At 43.9% G+C, this 15,268-nt stretch overlaps 1 protein-coding gene across 4 annotated transcripts in view; it reads left to right on the forward strand.

Annotated features, from left to right (window-relative positions):
- The window catches only part of actn3b (actinin alpha 3b), a gene marked incomplete at both ends in the record, with an annotated part of 52,872 nt that overhangs the window by 33,509 nt on the left and 4,095 nt on the right, over positions 1–15,268 (forward strand). For 2 of the 4 annotated variants that reach the window (XM_080742176.1, XM_080742177.1), the window contains 11 exons: positions 284–371; positions 844–922; positions 1,606–1,687; positions 4,121–4,206; positions 5,139–5,231; positions 6,826–7,056; positions 8,264–8,411; positions 9,526–9,676; positions 10,522–10,771; positions 12,430–12,612; positions 14,343–14,477. In XM_080742176.1, the coding sequence (XP_080598302.1) occupies positions 284–371; positions 844–922; positions 1,606–1,687; positions 4,121–4,206; positions 5,139–5,231; positions 6,826–7,056; positions 8,264–8,411; positions 9,526–9,676; positions 10,522–10,771; positions 12,430–12,612; positions 14,343–14,477 (1,526 nt within the window). The remainder of the gene's footprint in view (positions 1–283; positions 372–843; positions 923–1,605; positions 1,688–4,120; positions 4,207–5,138; positions 5,232–6,825; positions 7,057–8,263; positions 8,412–9,525; positions 9,677–10,521; positions 10,772–12,429; positions 12,613–14,342; positions 14,478–15,268) is intronic. The other 2 variants (XM_080742178.1, XM_080742179.1) reach the window with 1 other exon arrangement.

The raw sequence follows: 15,268 nt of genomic DNA on the forward strand, positions 1-15,268 counted from the left end.
TAGCAGATCTACAAGTTCGCAGCGCGGCACTCGGTGCTGCGCTGTGAGCTTGTATATCTGCTATTTTTCAATCGCTAAAGTTACTAGGGCCCCTCCACCTCAGTCCCACTTTCCTCCCCCTTGTGACGCCCCGGGGTGCAGCCTTACAGAGTATTTCTACAATGCAGTATACTTTTACTCAAGTAAGAAATGTGAGTTCTTTTTCCACCATTGTCCCCACTCAATGTCTCTCTCTCCCTCTTCTCTCTCTCTCTCTCTCTCTCTCTCTCTCTCTCTCTTGCAGAGACCTCTGCCAAGGAGGGTCTGTTGCTGTGGTGCCAGAGGAAGACTGCCCCCTACAGGAATGTCAACGTGCAGAACTTCCACATCAGGTGGGCCTGCAGCGCCACACGGTGGCCGTCACTGGACAGAGCACTGCCACTCTTACCTCCCCTGCCCCTCCATTTCTTTGCCTGCTGCTTTTTGTCATTATAATAACGATTATTCTTCTTCACCATGTTTCTGTTCTGCTCTTTCCCCAAGATGATGATAATGTCTTTGCCTATTCTAAACCTATTTTTTTCTTCTTCTTCCTCTGCCCCATCTCCTCTTTTTCTCTCTCCATCTCCCCTGTTTTCCTATTCTTTCTGCTGTACCTTCCTGTCCCGTTTTCTCCCACTCTTTTTATTGTCTATCTCACTGTCTGGCTACTTTCCTTGTCTTCTCTCCCTCCCTTTCCCTCTTCTCCTCTCTCTCTGTTCTTGCCTCCCTCCCTCCCTATTTTCTCATTCCTCATCCCTGCTGTGCTCCTCTCCTCTCCTCTCCTCCCATCTCCTCTCCTCTCTTCTCCTTGGGTGGTCTCAGTTGGAAGGATGGCCTGGCTCTGTGTGCCCTCATCCACAGACACAGACCCGACCTCATTGACTACTCAAAACTGAGAAAGGTGCCCTCTCTTCTGCCTCTCTCATTTCCTGCACTCTGTTTCGTGTTTCAACAGAATCGATTTAAACTCACCTTTTGGTTTGCCACGCTGATCTTTTATCATAGTCTATATCGTCGTTGTCGGGTGAAAACCTTGTATGTCCAAAACCGTTCGTTTTGCATTTATCATTTAAAAATGATTCAAACTAGTGAAAACAGCCGATCTACAAGCAGGTGCGAGGCGTTGTGTGCTTGTAGATCTGATGTTTTCACTACTTTTGTGGGACGGCCTTGTCTGATGAAGCAGGGCTTTGCTTTGCGAAAGAACGTACAAATTTGAAACTTGGAGATACGAGGTTTCCACCCGTCAACAACGATATACTTTCTGTCATCGCTCTGTTTCTGTTCCTCCGCTTTGTACAGTGCGGTGTTCGCCTGAAGCACATAAATATAAAAGCATACCCATGCGTATTGTAAACAATAACCATACAGTATGCTAGCCATGGTATAACATTTGAACACTACTCATTTATTCTGCTAGCAAGTCGATATGGCATCCGATTTTACTCCTCAACAATGTGTGTGAAAATTGCAGAAAGTAGGTTTCTGACAACTACTGTGTTATGTATGTATGTGTCCGTCCGTGTGTGTGTGTGTGTGTGTGTGTGTGTGTGTGTGTGTGTGTGTGTGTGTGTGTGTGTGTAGGATGACCCCATCGGTAACCTCAACACTGCCTTCGAGGTGGCAGAGAAGTTCCTGGACATCCCTAAGATGCTTGACGCTGAAGGTGAGACCCTCTGATGAATATGACTGTATAATATAATATATACCTTTACCTTTAACCACAGCAAAACACAGCAAACTGCCAGGATACCAAAAAACTACAGTGCGCCTTATAGTGTTGCGCGGGTGAGGTTTTTTTCATAACCCGCACGACCCACAGCCCGCACGGAACGTAACCCGCCCGCGCCCGCGCCGCAGAACAATATACAAATCAACGAATCCGCCCGCCCCGCAACCCGCATTTAAAAAAAAGATGGTATATCATCTCCACTCAATAGCTCATCTTTATATACGGCTCTTTAAGTACCCAAAGTCGCTTTACAGAAAGGTTTACAGTAGCACAATATTGTCATGGGCTAAATAAACAAACGTGTTGTTCAAATTGGGGTTTAGTAGCCTAAAAGACATTCATTCAAAGACGTTCATTCTCTCTATCGCCGGGCATCGTCGGGGTAAGAATGGCGGTTTTATGACAATCATATTTATACAGCGCCTTGCACTTTAAACAGACAGCAAAAGACGGACAATATTAAATCCTCCTGTTGGTTATTGATTAATCACCAGATTGGAGAGATGGGAGCGACTCGAGGTAAGCGTGGTTGGTTGGTTCATTCAGTCAAAAAAATCCGCCTCACTTGTGAAAGTTGTGTTTCAAATCGTATCCGTTGATTGCTGGTTATATAACTTAACCGACACAAGTATTTAGCTATAAACGGACTTGTGTGGATGACAGAGAGTCAGAGCTCAGAGACATTTAAGTGAAATCCTGATCAGCGACACGCGCTGAATTGTTTGTGCATCTTCTCTGCTGTGCTCACGTTGTGTCAAATGTTGGCAAGATGTGGTTCGCGGCCCCAACAGGAGCGGAATTGGGACGGTCCTCGCACCAAGGAGCGGAGGAGAAACCTCGCTCCTCTCTGGCGCATTTTAAAACTTGCTCGCTCGTGCTCGTATTCAAACGTTGTATTCTTATTCTTATAGGCCTATTCTTATTAAGAATAAAAGGCAAATAAGAACAGGTGATTATTCTTATTTATTTTTTGCACGTGAGAGTGGTGATAACCCACCCGCCCGCCGCCCGCCTGAAAAGGTCTGAAACCTTGACCCACCCACCCGCTGGCGGGCGGGTTGGCGGGCGGGTGGGGGCACCGGGTCGGCCCGCGCACCACTAGCGCCTTATAGTCCAGTGCGCCTTATATATGGATCATTCATTGACATTGACATTCCCTTTAGCACAGCTCCATCTGTTGGATGCATAACGCAATGGTAGCGTCTATTATGTGCGCCTTATAGTCCGGTGCGCCTTATATATGAAAACAGTTCGAAAATAGACCATTCATTGACAGTGCGCCTTATAGTCCGGTGCGCCTTATAGTCCGGAAAATACGTGCATATATATTTCTATTTGCAGTTTGTTGCATGTACAAAACATTCACAGGGTCAACATCATTACAACATTTTGTATTATCACATTTTAGTCCACGTCAGACATTCGTGGTGTCATTCTGTTGGGTATTATATTCAGTCCATTTCTCCCATTTCTCAAGGAACATTTCTTCTTGTATCCTGAGTTTGTGTGTAAATATCTCCATTACATACATGTCCTCCACAATGCACAGCCACTGCTCACAAGTTGGAGGGTCACTTTTATACCACAATCTTGTTATTGCTTTTTTGCTGGCTGCCAGCAGCACCTTGACCAGATACATGTCATCTCCATGTGTTTTCCTGCGTCAAGCCAGGCTCACATTTAACATAGATACTTGACTAAAGGGCCTTCTATAACTATAATTATATAGTTTTCATTTCATTCTAATTCAAGTGAATGGCAGAGTCCACACCACTATCAACTATAATGACAGTGGTGGACAATATAGTTATGTAGTGCTTCGTATAAACGGAGGATGTGCATTATTATTTTCTTTGAATGGATGGCCCTTTAGACATGACATTAACAAGGCTCACCCATTCACAGTTTAATCACTTTAGCAGGTTGGGAACGGCCTGCATGTGAACTGGAAACTCACAGTGACGTTTCTGAACAGAGTTTGTGGAAGTGGATTTTCCAATTAAGGTTGTAGTTGGGTTATTTACACCATCTGGTTAGTACATAACAAATGACCAGGCCAGCAAGGACCTGACGTTGTGTACAACAGTGTTTTCTCAAAGTGGGCTCCTTGGCCTCCTTCGGGGGGTTCCAGGGGGTCCCCAGCTAAATTGGTTAATAGAGCTTTAAAATAAGTTTAACCACTTTAACCATATTTTATACTTTGGTTATTCTCAAATAGCTGATCTACAACCTCACCACACGTGTCGCTTCGCAAGAGTTCAGCAGCTTAATACGTATACATTTTGGAGTCGTTGACGTAAAACAGTTTGAGAACCAATGGTGAAAATGAATGAAGATCCAATCGTAACGGTTTCTCTTTCCCCTCAGATATTGTGAACACCCCCAAGCCCGATGAGAAGGCCATCATGACCTATGTGTCCTGCTTCTACCACGCCTTCGCCGGTGCCGAGCAGGTAAGATAATACACTGTGATGTTAATTATAGGACTAATTGATTCACAAACTGAATCGTTCCTGGGAATCGTCCCATTACGACAATAGATTGAAATACATTGTGTAGCATTTACATGTGTTTACGTGCGTAGCATTAGTGTGATTACAGCAGTAACCCCGGGTTTACATGTTTTAGTTTTCTTCTGTTCTCGCTTCTAAATAACCCATTGAAGTTGTTACATTTTACAGCTGCGTATTTAGACATATTATGTATTTACATGCCTGTAAAAATCGAAAGATTGGGCAAAGCTTAAAGCTGTACTGGAGAGTGTTCACACTTTGCATACATTAATGGCCCCAAGTGGCAGTGAAAGTGTATCAGTGTCCATGTAAGCCCAATTGTGGCTTTTAGGCAGAGCTTGCATTGCAGGGGTTAAGACTTTGCCTCCATTTGCTCTCCCAAATACTTTGCTTAAAAGGCTCCTCCAAATCACATCCGTTAATACTGTGTTGTTACTTTTTGATTGGCCGAATTGACTGGCACACAAAACACTGTCGGGGTGATTTAATAGCCGCAGGGATTAATCAATACGAGACGGCATAAAATCACCCTCGTATTTATTTGAATGTCGATCGCACTCTCCAGCAGCCCCATAATAACAGTATATCAACTATCTCTCTGGCGTTCTCTCCCTGCCGCACTTCCCTTCGCAATCCATCACTCTGTCCCGCGCACGCACACACACACACACACACACACACACGCACGCACCCTCACGCACACACAATTTCTCTTATTCTCTCCATCCTCTTTGTCTCTGTATCCCTCCTCTGTCTAACTGTATCATCCTATTATTTCCCTCAATTTCCCCTTTCTTTCTCCTCTTCTCCACTTCCTCTTTCCCCCCTCTTATCCACCCCTCCTCCTCCCCCTCTCTCTCTTTCTCTCCCAGGCCGAGACAGCTGCCAACCGTATCTGCAAGGTTCTGGCTGTCAACCAGGAGAACGAGAAGCTGATGGAGGAGTATGAGAAGTTGGCCAGTGAGGTGAGAGAGAAGCGTCTTCCTCCCTCTGCTCTGCTCCCACGTGCAGCAGTCTGTTTCACACGACCTCCGCTGTACCGCCACTCACAGGGGCCGTCACAAGGGGGGGAAAAGTGGGACTGAGTTACCAGGGCCCAAGGTGGAGGGGCCTTAATTGTTTTATACTTTAGCTATTGAAAAATAGCAAGATATTCAAGCTCACAGCGCAGCACCGAGTGCCACTCTGCAAGCTTGTATATCTGCTATAAGTTGTGAAATCCTTGAATATATGTATTTTGAGATGGGTGTCCGTGGCCAAATACATATAATTTTGGGGGTCCTTCACATGAAAGAGTTTGAGCACCACTGACATAGGACAAGGATTTGAAATATTCAAAGACTTCAGAATTTTCACGTTTTTTCATAAATAGCAGATCTACGAGCTCGCAGCTGTGAGCCTTTATGTCTGCTATTTTTCAATAGTTAAAGCACAAAAGAATGCGTTCCCAGTCTAAATGGGTTAAACCCCCTCCCCCTATGAAGAACATTCACGTGGGGCCCGCGGTGAATGCTTGTACCCAGGGCCCAGAATTTGGTGCGACACCCCTGGCCACTCGTTATCCCGTTACCTTACACACGGCAGGAGACTAAAAGTTGATTGGCATCCTCTAAAAAACGGGACAACCTCACAGAGTCGCCCCGCTTTAAGCCAAGCGGCTGAGTGACTCAAACCCAGCCAAACGGAACTGTACAGTAGGAAGAGGAGGTGGAGAAACAAGACATTGCATTCGTATTTCTTCCTTCCTTCCTTAGCCGTCTTGATCAGCACTAGGCTCCTGACCTTTTCTTCTCTAAAACATTGTTCTGGTTGTTCTACTTTTAAGACTAAAACAAATAAAGAAATAGACCGTTTGTGAAAGAATAATCCTTATACAAACTTGCACAGACATTTAGACATCATACTCAAACACTTACAGTATAATACAATATTTAAAGATAAGGTCTTGCATCTATAGACCTCTATTCTCGTTGTCTGAACACTCAAAGGGCATTATGACATAATCCTCACATTCATTCTTGATGGTGGAGGCAGCCATGCAAGGCACCAACCTCCTCATTGGGGGCAGTTAAGGGTTCAGTGTCTAGCTCAAGGACACTTTGACATGACTCCTGGAGGAACCAGAGGTCAAACCGGGGATTGAGCAGGCCATACGATAAGATAACATAAGGTAAGATAAGATGAGATGAGACCTTTATTGATCCCGCAGGGACAGTACAGCAGTTTAAAACGGATTACAGGGCAAAAGTACAGCAGATTGGTGGAGAGTCATCACAGTCAGTCAACACCATCAGTGAGCTGGCAAAAAGAAAGAATAAATACATATATAATATAGAACACTATACAGTTTACACCCTCAGCAGTGCTAGCATAGTGCAAGACAGGTGACAGTACAGGTGAACCTCACACAAGCAGAACCATACTGAACTGCTTGTTTCCCAGCAGTTCATCTGCCGAGCGAGATGAGCGACCAGCATGTGCCTTGTTAATACATTTAACGGCTAACTTCTCGCTAGTGTCAAAAGTAACACTTGCCTTCCTCTCCGGGTCTTCTGCTAGCTGCTGGAGTGGATCCGCCGCACCATCCCCTGGCTGGAGAACCGCGTGGCGGAGCAGACCATGCGCGCCATGCAGCAGAAGCTGGAGGACTTCCGCGACTACCGCCGCGTCCACAAGCCTCCCCGTGTCCAGGAGAAGTGCCAGCTGGAGATCAACTTCAACACCCTGCAGACCAAGCTCAGGCTCAGCAACAGGCCCGCCTTCATGCCCTCCGAGGGCAAGATGGTGTCGGTGAGTTGGATGGATGGATGGCGGTCACACACAGGGGGCGTCATGTGGGGCATCAGGGGTTTTATGGCAATTGCTAGACCCTACGCAGTGTTCACATTTAACCTCAGATTCAGTTATTTTATGCACATTGTCCCCTAGTAGGAAGGCTGTTTTTAATCTGATTTCATCGCAATCGATGCTCATGCATCTACGTGTGACACAGCCTTTTATTGTATGCAACCATAAACGTATTCACATTCATTGTGACATCCCTATTTTGGGAATGCCATCATAGGCAAACATTTAAAAAATGCATATCTTTTCGCCCCCAAACAAATAGTGAAAATAGTGGATCTACAAGCTCTCAACGCGTCGCGTTGAGAGCTTGTAGATTCACTATTTTAGCTATTTTAGGAATGGGGCTTTGGTAGCAATTCTTTTGCCACCCTCTATTTCTTTCTGAAATTACACCTCTGTCGCACCGCACACGGCAAGAAAGGTAACGCACACCAAAATGTTGTGGTGCGGTGCTGATCACTGCGAATAAACCTAAATAGAGGAAGAAAGTATCATGATGAACTCTGTCTCTATATGCAGTGATTGAATGAGAACGCAGACACGAACATGTGCGCACATACGTGGACACATGATTGATAATAATAAGTGGAAACTTTATTAGTCTATCAGCTTCATAAAACAAGCATTACAAGGTGCTTTGCTCGGTGAAAACAACAAACTGCAGGAATAGACAGACACCCATGCACACACACGTACACACATAGAGCAGGATTAATTTACTTTCAAGTTTATTCCCAATAGTTCCCAAAACCCAATTATATTGCCAATAACACAAACACGCACATACACACGCACGCAAGAATGAACAAACGCACACGCACACACACACACACGCGCGCGCACACACTCACACAAAGCATTTTTTGGGTGAATGTACTTTGAAGTCTATCCACAACGTTCCCAAAACCCCAATTATTTTGACAATAATACCACTCATACACACACACACACACACACACACACACACACACACACACACACACACACACACACACACACACACACACACAAATCCGCTCCAAAAATCCACTTTCAGCACTTGAGTAGAACTCAATACTCACAATAACTTTCTCAACAAACATTCAGACATCAATTAAAACTGCAGGTCTGTTCCTGCTAGGGCATTAACACACGTGTCTGTTCCCTGCAGGATATTGCCAACGCATGGAAAGGTCTGGAGCAGGTGGAGAAGGGCTATGAGGAGTGGCTGCTGACTGAGATCCGTCGTCTGGAGAGACTGGACCATCTGGCCGAGAAGTTCAAACAGAAGTGTTCCCTGCATGAGAGCTGGACCGGAGGTACGCTGGTGCAGAGATGAAAGATCACCACACATTAGTTCTGTTAGTCGAGTCGCGAAGCAAACTGTGAAACCATGGTAATGAGTCTGTGTGTGTGTCACGGCCACAGCACAAGCCCACTGGCCATGACACGTCACATTACACGGTAGAGCTGTATTTGGCATATTGTGTGATGCAATTAGGCAGTCAAAGATGAAGAGTTTTTGGAGCTGTGTGGAACACAAGCTCCCTATACGTGGCCGTGTGTGTGGCCGTGTCTGTGTGTCTGTCTGTCTGTCTGTCTGTCTGTCTGTCTGTAGCCTACAGGACCTTTTGTGACCACACGAGGGCGCTGTTGTTCAGGCCAGGCCAGACACCCACACACACACACACACACACACACACACACACAGCTCCACTTCGAACAGAGGTTCGATTTTTTTAATTATTAAAACATTCATACATAACTTCTATCCTTTAGGCACTTTTTAAAGATATTCTTTCGGGGCCTTTATTGATATTACAGTAGGTAGACGGGGAGAGATGGGGAATGACATGCAGCAAAGGTCGTCGGGGATTGGGCCCGCAACACGCTGTCAGGCATCAGAGCCTATGTGGCCAGCGGGCGCCCCCCCCAGGCACTTTTTTATTTTATTGGCACAGGCAGCATAAATACTAATGCTCAACATAATTATGCAACTGTTTGACTTTTTGCTCATATGAACTATTCTGAGCCGTGCGCTGTGTAAGAGACTAATCTTTGTGACTTGAGTCGTTGTGCATCTTAAAGTCACATTCATTTAAGATTCTTAACTTCTAAACCATCCATTACAAGGATGAGGCTGATTGCATTTGAAAGCTTGTCTGAAACCATTTCACTTTCCTGCATTATGTTTCCTAGATGTAGATGTATATTGTCTCGTAGAAGATGTAACGATATTGATTATTTAATGATCTATATTGATGATGCATATTACCATTTTGTGGCACAACTATGAACTGTCATCTTAATTTTAGACAAACTCAAATCCACCTTTTGTAGTTCGTTATATCGTGTTTTGCACAGAATACTACTCTGCAGTTTATCCAAAACGTGAGTATGTTTTTCCTTATGCGTTGTTTTGCTGTGTCTCAGGCAAGGAGGAGCTCCTGTCCATGAAGGACTACGAGTCGGCCTCCCTGATGGAGATCAGGGCTCTGATGAGGAAACACGAAGCCTTCGAGAGCGACCTGGCTGCTCACCAGGACAGAGTGGAGCAGATCGCTGCCATCGCCCAGGAGCTCAAGTAAGAATGGATGGAGGGAGAGAAGGAGGAACGGAGGGAGGGATGGATGGAGGGAGAGAGGGAGGAATGGAGGGAGGGAGGGATAGAAGACAAAGAGAGGAGGAAGGAGTTTAGGCTGCGTTTTTAACTATTTTTTGTTTTTATTTCGTTAAGGTTTCATAGCAGTTTTTGATTAGTTTTTATAGTGGGTTTGCTTGTAATTCAAATGCTTAGTTTTACTTTAGTTCTTATTACTTTTAGTTTCAGTTTAGCTAGGAAGAGAGGCTAAAAGAGGCACATTGGGGTGGAAGGAGTAAGGGAGAGAGGGCGAGAGAAAGTGTGGGATGGAGGTTAGTAGGAAGGCTGAGAGAGGGAGACAGGGGTGTAAGGAGGGAAGGAGCATCTAGATTTAAGACCCAAATTGGACTTGAGTCACAAATGTAATGACTTTAGACTTGACTCAACTTGGACTTCAACACCACTGACTTGAGCCCTCTCTTGACTTCATAGGTACCTTTCAAGTCACGTGATACCTTCCAACAAGCTTAGGACTTGTTTGGGACTGGAAACTAACAAAACATTTAGGACTTGGACTTGATTGAATACTATGAGCAGTTTGCAAAAAACAAACACAGGGATGTACAGTTCAACACAAGGTCTCCTAAGAGGATTTTAAACACAAGAAAGCAATATGGCTTGTTTCCATTGGAGTCCTTTGTACTCAATTCATCGAAAATGAATTGACTCGAGAGCAAAGACTTGAGACCTACTTGTAAAAAAACTGTGACTCAGTCCTACCCCTGGCACGTAAACAGATGGACTTTCTGTATTGACTTGGTTGTGTTGTGGTGTACCTCCCTCCACAGTGAGCTGGACTACCATGACGCTGCCACAGTCAACGCCCGCTGCCAGGGCATCTGTGACCAGTGGGACAACCTGGGCACCCTGACCCAGAAGAGGAGGGACTCCCTGGAGCGCATTGAGAAGCTGTGGGAGACCATCGACCAGCTGTACCTGGAGTTCGCCAAGAGGGCGGCGCCCTTCAACAACTGGATGGATGGAGCCATGGAGGACTTGCAGGACATGTTCATCGTCCACAGTATCGAGGAGATCCAGGTAGGAGGAGACATTATATGTGTTTAGCATTGTAGGGGAACTAGACAACATTCAACACTTGTACAACACCTCTGTTGTATGAGGTACACTATTTCCATAGTTACCTTTACATAGGCTTTTATCACGCAAAAATGTAACAACCGGTGTGAATGCAGCTTTAGTGGTAAATTAAATAAAACACGACAAACGCGCATCTCTCCTTGTATGGGCCGTTCTGTCCGTGGCGTTAGTTATCTCCATACATGGAGTTCTGCGCTCACACGGACATACCATGCTCATACAGAGACGCTCATACATACACACAAAGCCAGACGTAGGAACAGTTAGCACCGCTCAAAAATGGAGATTATGGATTGCGGCACAGCAGTTAAGGTTACAAAAAAAGTAGTACAAGCCCCAATAAATACATTATAACATCTGGCAGTAGGACAGTTAAGGTTACAAAGTTACAGGTAAGGAGTAAGAGAAAGTACTGTTGTGTAAAGCAATAGAAAAGAAAGGCAAAAGAAAAAAACAAGAAGCATCAACAATACAGAGCAACAGTAAACGGAGGTAAAAACAAAGTGTCCATTACAGATAAGGAGAAGAGAACTGATTGCTGCCACTGATTTGGGCATTGGGTGCTCAGCTCTAGGTACAGCTAAACCCAAGGATCCACAGGAGTGGAAAAAGCAGCACACCAAAATGAAGATGCAAGACCGGCTCAAATGCAGTGTTCCATTTTATTCTGAACGCTGACACGTTTCGGCCGAAGCCTTCCTCAGAGCAGGTTAAAGTGTCCATTACAGTCAGTGCTTCATGAGTGTCTCACCGTATCTCATCATAAAACAAATGATGATAATTATCAGTTCAGATCAATGCCAATCCAAAACGTGTCCAATTGGTCAATGCAAAAGCGTGAGAAGTGAAAGTGCTCACAGCGGAAAGACAGCACAAACAACCCAACGCTAGGAATGTCATTAGAGGTCAGCATCTTTGAAACATCTATTTGTTCCAGGTTAAGCGGTATTAAGCAGGATGGGGATACAGCAAGTGACCGGCCATCCATGACCATTATCATACATTAAACACTGGGTGGAGGTCGGCTCAGTTGGTGTTTGCGTTAAGCACTGAGAAAATCCAGCACAACAATGAATAGTCTTTCTTTACGCTATCTTGATGTCATACATCAGTGTCTACTGTCTGGTAGCATAAACCGTTTAGCATATAGTTTATGTGGTTCACGAAAACGAGAATGATATTATTATTACTGCTGCTGAGAACTGCTCTCACCCCCAGGGCGTTCCCAGCAAAACCAATGATTGATGGTTAGGAAACAAATTATAAAATTAAAAGAAAAATCACCTTGTGAGTGTGGACTGTTTCTATAGACTAGGAAACAAGCGGACCATTACAGGTCTGTAACTCAGAGTATACAAATGGAACCGAATTGGTTCCATTTGTATACTCTCAGTATACAATTAACATTTAAATTAACATTGAGGATTTCACAGCGTAGATTTTTAACGTTTTTGACTGTCCTTTTTTGTCAGGGTTGGTATGGCCGACTTTGGCATCAATCATTCTGCATTGACTTGGGTATTATTATAATTGTTGATATTATTATTGTCATCCAGTGTCCAACCCTTTCCTGTCCTCTCTCTCTCTCTCCTCCACAGAGCCTGATCACAGCTCACGACCAGTTCAAGGCCACCCTGCCCGAGGCCGACAAGGAGCGCATGGCCACCATGGGCATCCAGAACGAGATCATGAAGATCGCTCAGACCTACGGCATCAAGCTCAACGGAATCAACCCCTACACCAACCTCAGCCCCCAGGACATCAGCAACAAGTGGGACAACGTGAGTCCAAAATATAGGGATCATGGGACGATATGAAAACGTCATGTTAGGATTATTCTGACCAGAGAAATTGCGATTTAAAATATTATCGCGATGATCAAAACATCCCCAACATCCTTTATCCTGGGGTGGAACATTTGCCAAAAAAATAGCAGATCTACAAGCTCACACAACGTATCGCAACGCGATCGGCTATTTTTTGGCAAAGAGATTTGGTAGAGAGTGAAAAAAAGACTTTATCAAGTACATAATTTCCAGGTCTGTTTGACCTATGATATGGATATATCAGCCTAGGATATGCAGCCTGATCACGATAAATAATAATAACGATTATTATTATTTTAACCACCGCTCGCTTATCTGTGTGTATGGGAAAATGTCAGCCCCTTCCACAGTCAACACTATAGCATTTGGTCAGTTCTAATTATAAGCACATACATAGTGAGTGACAGGTCAGGAATAGTGCTGCGTATATATTTAGGCTGCGGTGTCACTTTATACGACAAGCTACTTATACCGCACGGTACAAACATTCAGGGAGTCGAGAGGAGGGAAATGTAACCACTATTTTGGGTGTGTCGTTATAGGGGAAAGCCTTCAAAAAATGTTAGCAGATTTTCAAATATTTTCACAGTTCAAAGTTGATTTGAGATGTGACATTTCAGTAGATGTACTGTTGTGGCTTTACTGATTAACATAAAGATCCAAATACATATTCTTATACAAGGTCATACTGAATGCATAACCAAGCAGTGTGTAAAGTACAATTCTTTAGGTATTTGTACTTTACTTGAGTATTTCCAATTTTCTATACTTTTACTTCTACCGGTACTCACTACATCTCGGATCCAAATATTGTACTTTTACTCCACTTCAGTTATTTGAAGTTACTAGTTACGTTGCAGTTCTCTTTCGTGTTCGAGACTGACTCTCCACTACATATTTCATGTGTATGGGAACTGACCACCACAGGGCAGTAGACATGGAATACTCTTTAAGACACATCACCTGTGGTGGCCATGCTCTGATTAGCAACCAGTGGGGTATTTAAGACCCACCCGAGCATGGCCACATTGATCATTTGATTTCCACGAGAGCAGACAGCAGACGTGTGTTATCGCAGCAGTTTAAGACAAAAAGCATCATCATTTAGAGTGTGTGTTTGGCTGCATAGCATGGTCCACTTACTTTTTAGTGAGAAAGGAGAGCCGGTCTTAGAAGTTATAGGCTCCTCTCCAGGTGCTGCGTGAGCCTAAAAACGCTTTCTAAATCCTGAACTAAGTTTTCTGAAAAAAACTTGTATTTATTCAAAGATAACAAAAATATTATGTTGCTACAGTATATACTGTACATAGCAACAATAACCCCAAATGGGGTTCCCTGATTGAAAGGTATAGTTACGAATAAGGGTTCCCATCCTAAATGGGTTAATACCCCCAAAAAGAAAGAAAGTAAAGAAAAAATACCATTACTGCAACTAAAGTAATCAACAAACTGTACTATAAAAACGGATCATTCAAACAGTGGCCGAATTGTCAAATATTGCCCAGAAACTGTGAAAATTGCACATTACAAGACGCTATGAGCTTGTAGATCTGCTATTTTCACAATGTTTATCTGTGTAAACTAAGTCAAACACTTCAAAGTGCTTGTCAGTTCAAATATGATTATTTTGGGTGGTTGAGAAGAGTTTACTGTTGTGTAACATGGCCCTCTGCTGCCCCCTGCAGGTGAAACATCTGGTGCCCCTCAGAGACCAAATGCTTCAGGAGGAGGTGGCCAGGCAGCAGGCCAACGAGAGACTGAGGCGCCAGTTCGCCGCCCAGGCCAACATCATTGGACCCTGGATTCAAACCAAGATGGAGGTACCGTACACTATAGCCGTGACTCTCTCAGTGCATCACTTCACATCTATTAGTCATTCACCAGAAAGAGTTGTGAAGTGATATATCAGGCTGAATTTCCATCTGAAACTACATGGCATTATTAATAAATATACCAATATTGATAATAATCACAATACTGACATGATCATGTCAGTATCATATACGTGCTGATCAGTGCAGTATCAGTAAATGCTGATCATTTGTTTGTTTTCTTTGATTGATCTCCTCTATCTATGGAACTAACAACACATGGGAACTAATGCACAGAAACGAATTTCACCCACTTTTGTTTTTACTTCTTTAAACCTGTGATGTCGTAAAGCTGATTCTAAACTCATTAAACCAGTAGTTTTCAACCAGTGGACCCTGAGGGGGTTCTAGGTGGTCCCCTGCTAAATGATGGAGAGTTGGTAACCAAATGGACCCTTATAGATCTTTAACTCTTGAGAGTGTCATGTCATGTTATGTTAAATAATCATTGTTAAACACCTGCATTACTTAATTGACGAGAATGTAGAAATGTTGATCAGTGTTTGCCTGTTATCTCTCCTATGACACCACATCAAAAAAACTGCATGGAATTGTGGACAAAATCTTATCCAAACATAAAAAAATATACGTTTTGGGCCTGAGATGCTAAATCTCATCAAATGGTAGTCTGTGGGCTCAAATGAATGCCCAATAAATGATTTGGACATGAAATAGGTTGAAAACCACTGCATTGAAACGTTCAGATTTCATTCCCCTCACGCTGTGCCTCTCCTCTCCGT

Source organism: Nannobrachium achirus (genome assembly GCF_963921795.1).
Source record: "Nannobrachium achirus genome assembly, chromosome: 14".
NCBI lineage: Eukaryota > Metazoa > Chordata > Actinopteri > Myctophiformes > Myctophidae > Nannobrachium > Nannobrachium achirus.